Raw genomic sequence first — 713 nt, 5'->3', positions numbered from 1 at the left:
GAACTAGGGCATGGTGGTGGACTGTGGCAGCAGCGGCTCGCGGATCTTTGTGTACTGCTGGCCGAGGCACAACGGCAACCCACACGATCTGCTGGACATCAAACAGATGCGGGACAGAAACCGAAAACCAGTGGTTATGAAAATTAAACCAGGTACTGGCAAGAAATGAAGTTTTGATGTGAATTTTTTTTTAGGTAGCTGCCTACCCTGACTTGGCTTTTCCAAACCTCCTCTGTGGGTTTGGCTTCCACAGAGCTTTGTTCGGCTTTAAAGCTGGAAACATGACGCTGGTGGGCAGGAGGGAGAAGTTTCTTTGTGGACTAAGACAGTTGCCGGTTCAGTTGTCTGTTAACTTGGTTCCGTTTACTTAGTGCATGAGTAATTGGCTTTTTGTAAAGCTGTTTATTCTATAAACAGGTAATATATCTAACACAGGCTTGTGTGTGTGGTTGGGAGCATGATGAAGTCTTAGCTTCATTCTTACTTTCTCATTTCTGTGGTTGATTTCCTGGGTTTGGCTTTGGGTTGGTGGTTTCTTTGCTGTCTGTTGGTTACAAGAGTTTCCAGGAAATACCTGAAGCCCAGGTTGCTCCCTCTTGTATCTCTGTGTCTCTCCAGGCATTTCAGAGTTCGCCAGCTCTCCTGAGAAGGTCAGCGATTATATTTCTCCGCTTCTGAGCTTTGCTGCTGAACATGTGCCACGTGCAAAACAC

At 46.4% G+C, this 713-nt stretch overlaps 1 protein-coding gene across 2 annotated transcripts in view; it reads left to right on the top strand.

Annotated features, from left to right (window-relative positions):
- Positions 1–713, top strand: part of ENTPD4 (ectonucleoside triphosphate diphosphohydrolase 4) — a 7,130-nt gene that overhangs the window by 903 nt on the left and 5,514 nt on the right. For both annotated transcript variants that reach the window (XM_010141516.1, XM_010141515.1), the window contains exons 4-5: positions 8–152; positions 619–713. The exon at positions 619–713 is cut by the window's right edge and continues 19 nt beyond it. In XM_010141516.1, coding sequence (XP_010139818.1) covers positions 8–152; positions 619–713 — 240 coding nt within the window. The remainder of the gene's footprint in view (positions 1–7; positions 153–618) is intronic.

This window comes from Buceros rhinoceros, unplaced genomic scaffold, assembly GCF_000710305.1.
Source record: "Buceros rhinoceros silvestris isolate BGI_N320 unplaced genomic scaffold, ASM71030v1 scaffold16218, whole genome shotgun sequence".
In the NCBI taxonomy this organism is placed as follows: domain Eukaryota; kingdom Metazoa; phylum Chordata; class Aves; order Bucerotiformes; family Bucerotidae; genus Buceros; species Buceros rhinoceros.
This window is presented reverse-complemented; position numbering and strand designations above follow the sequence as displayed.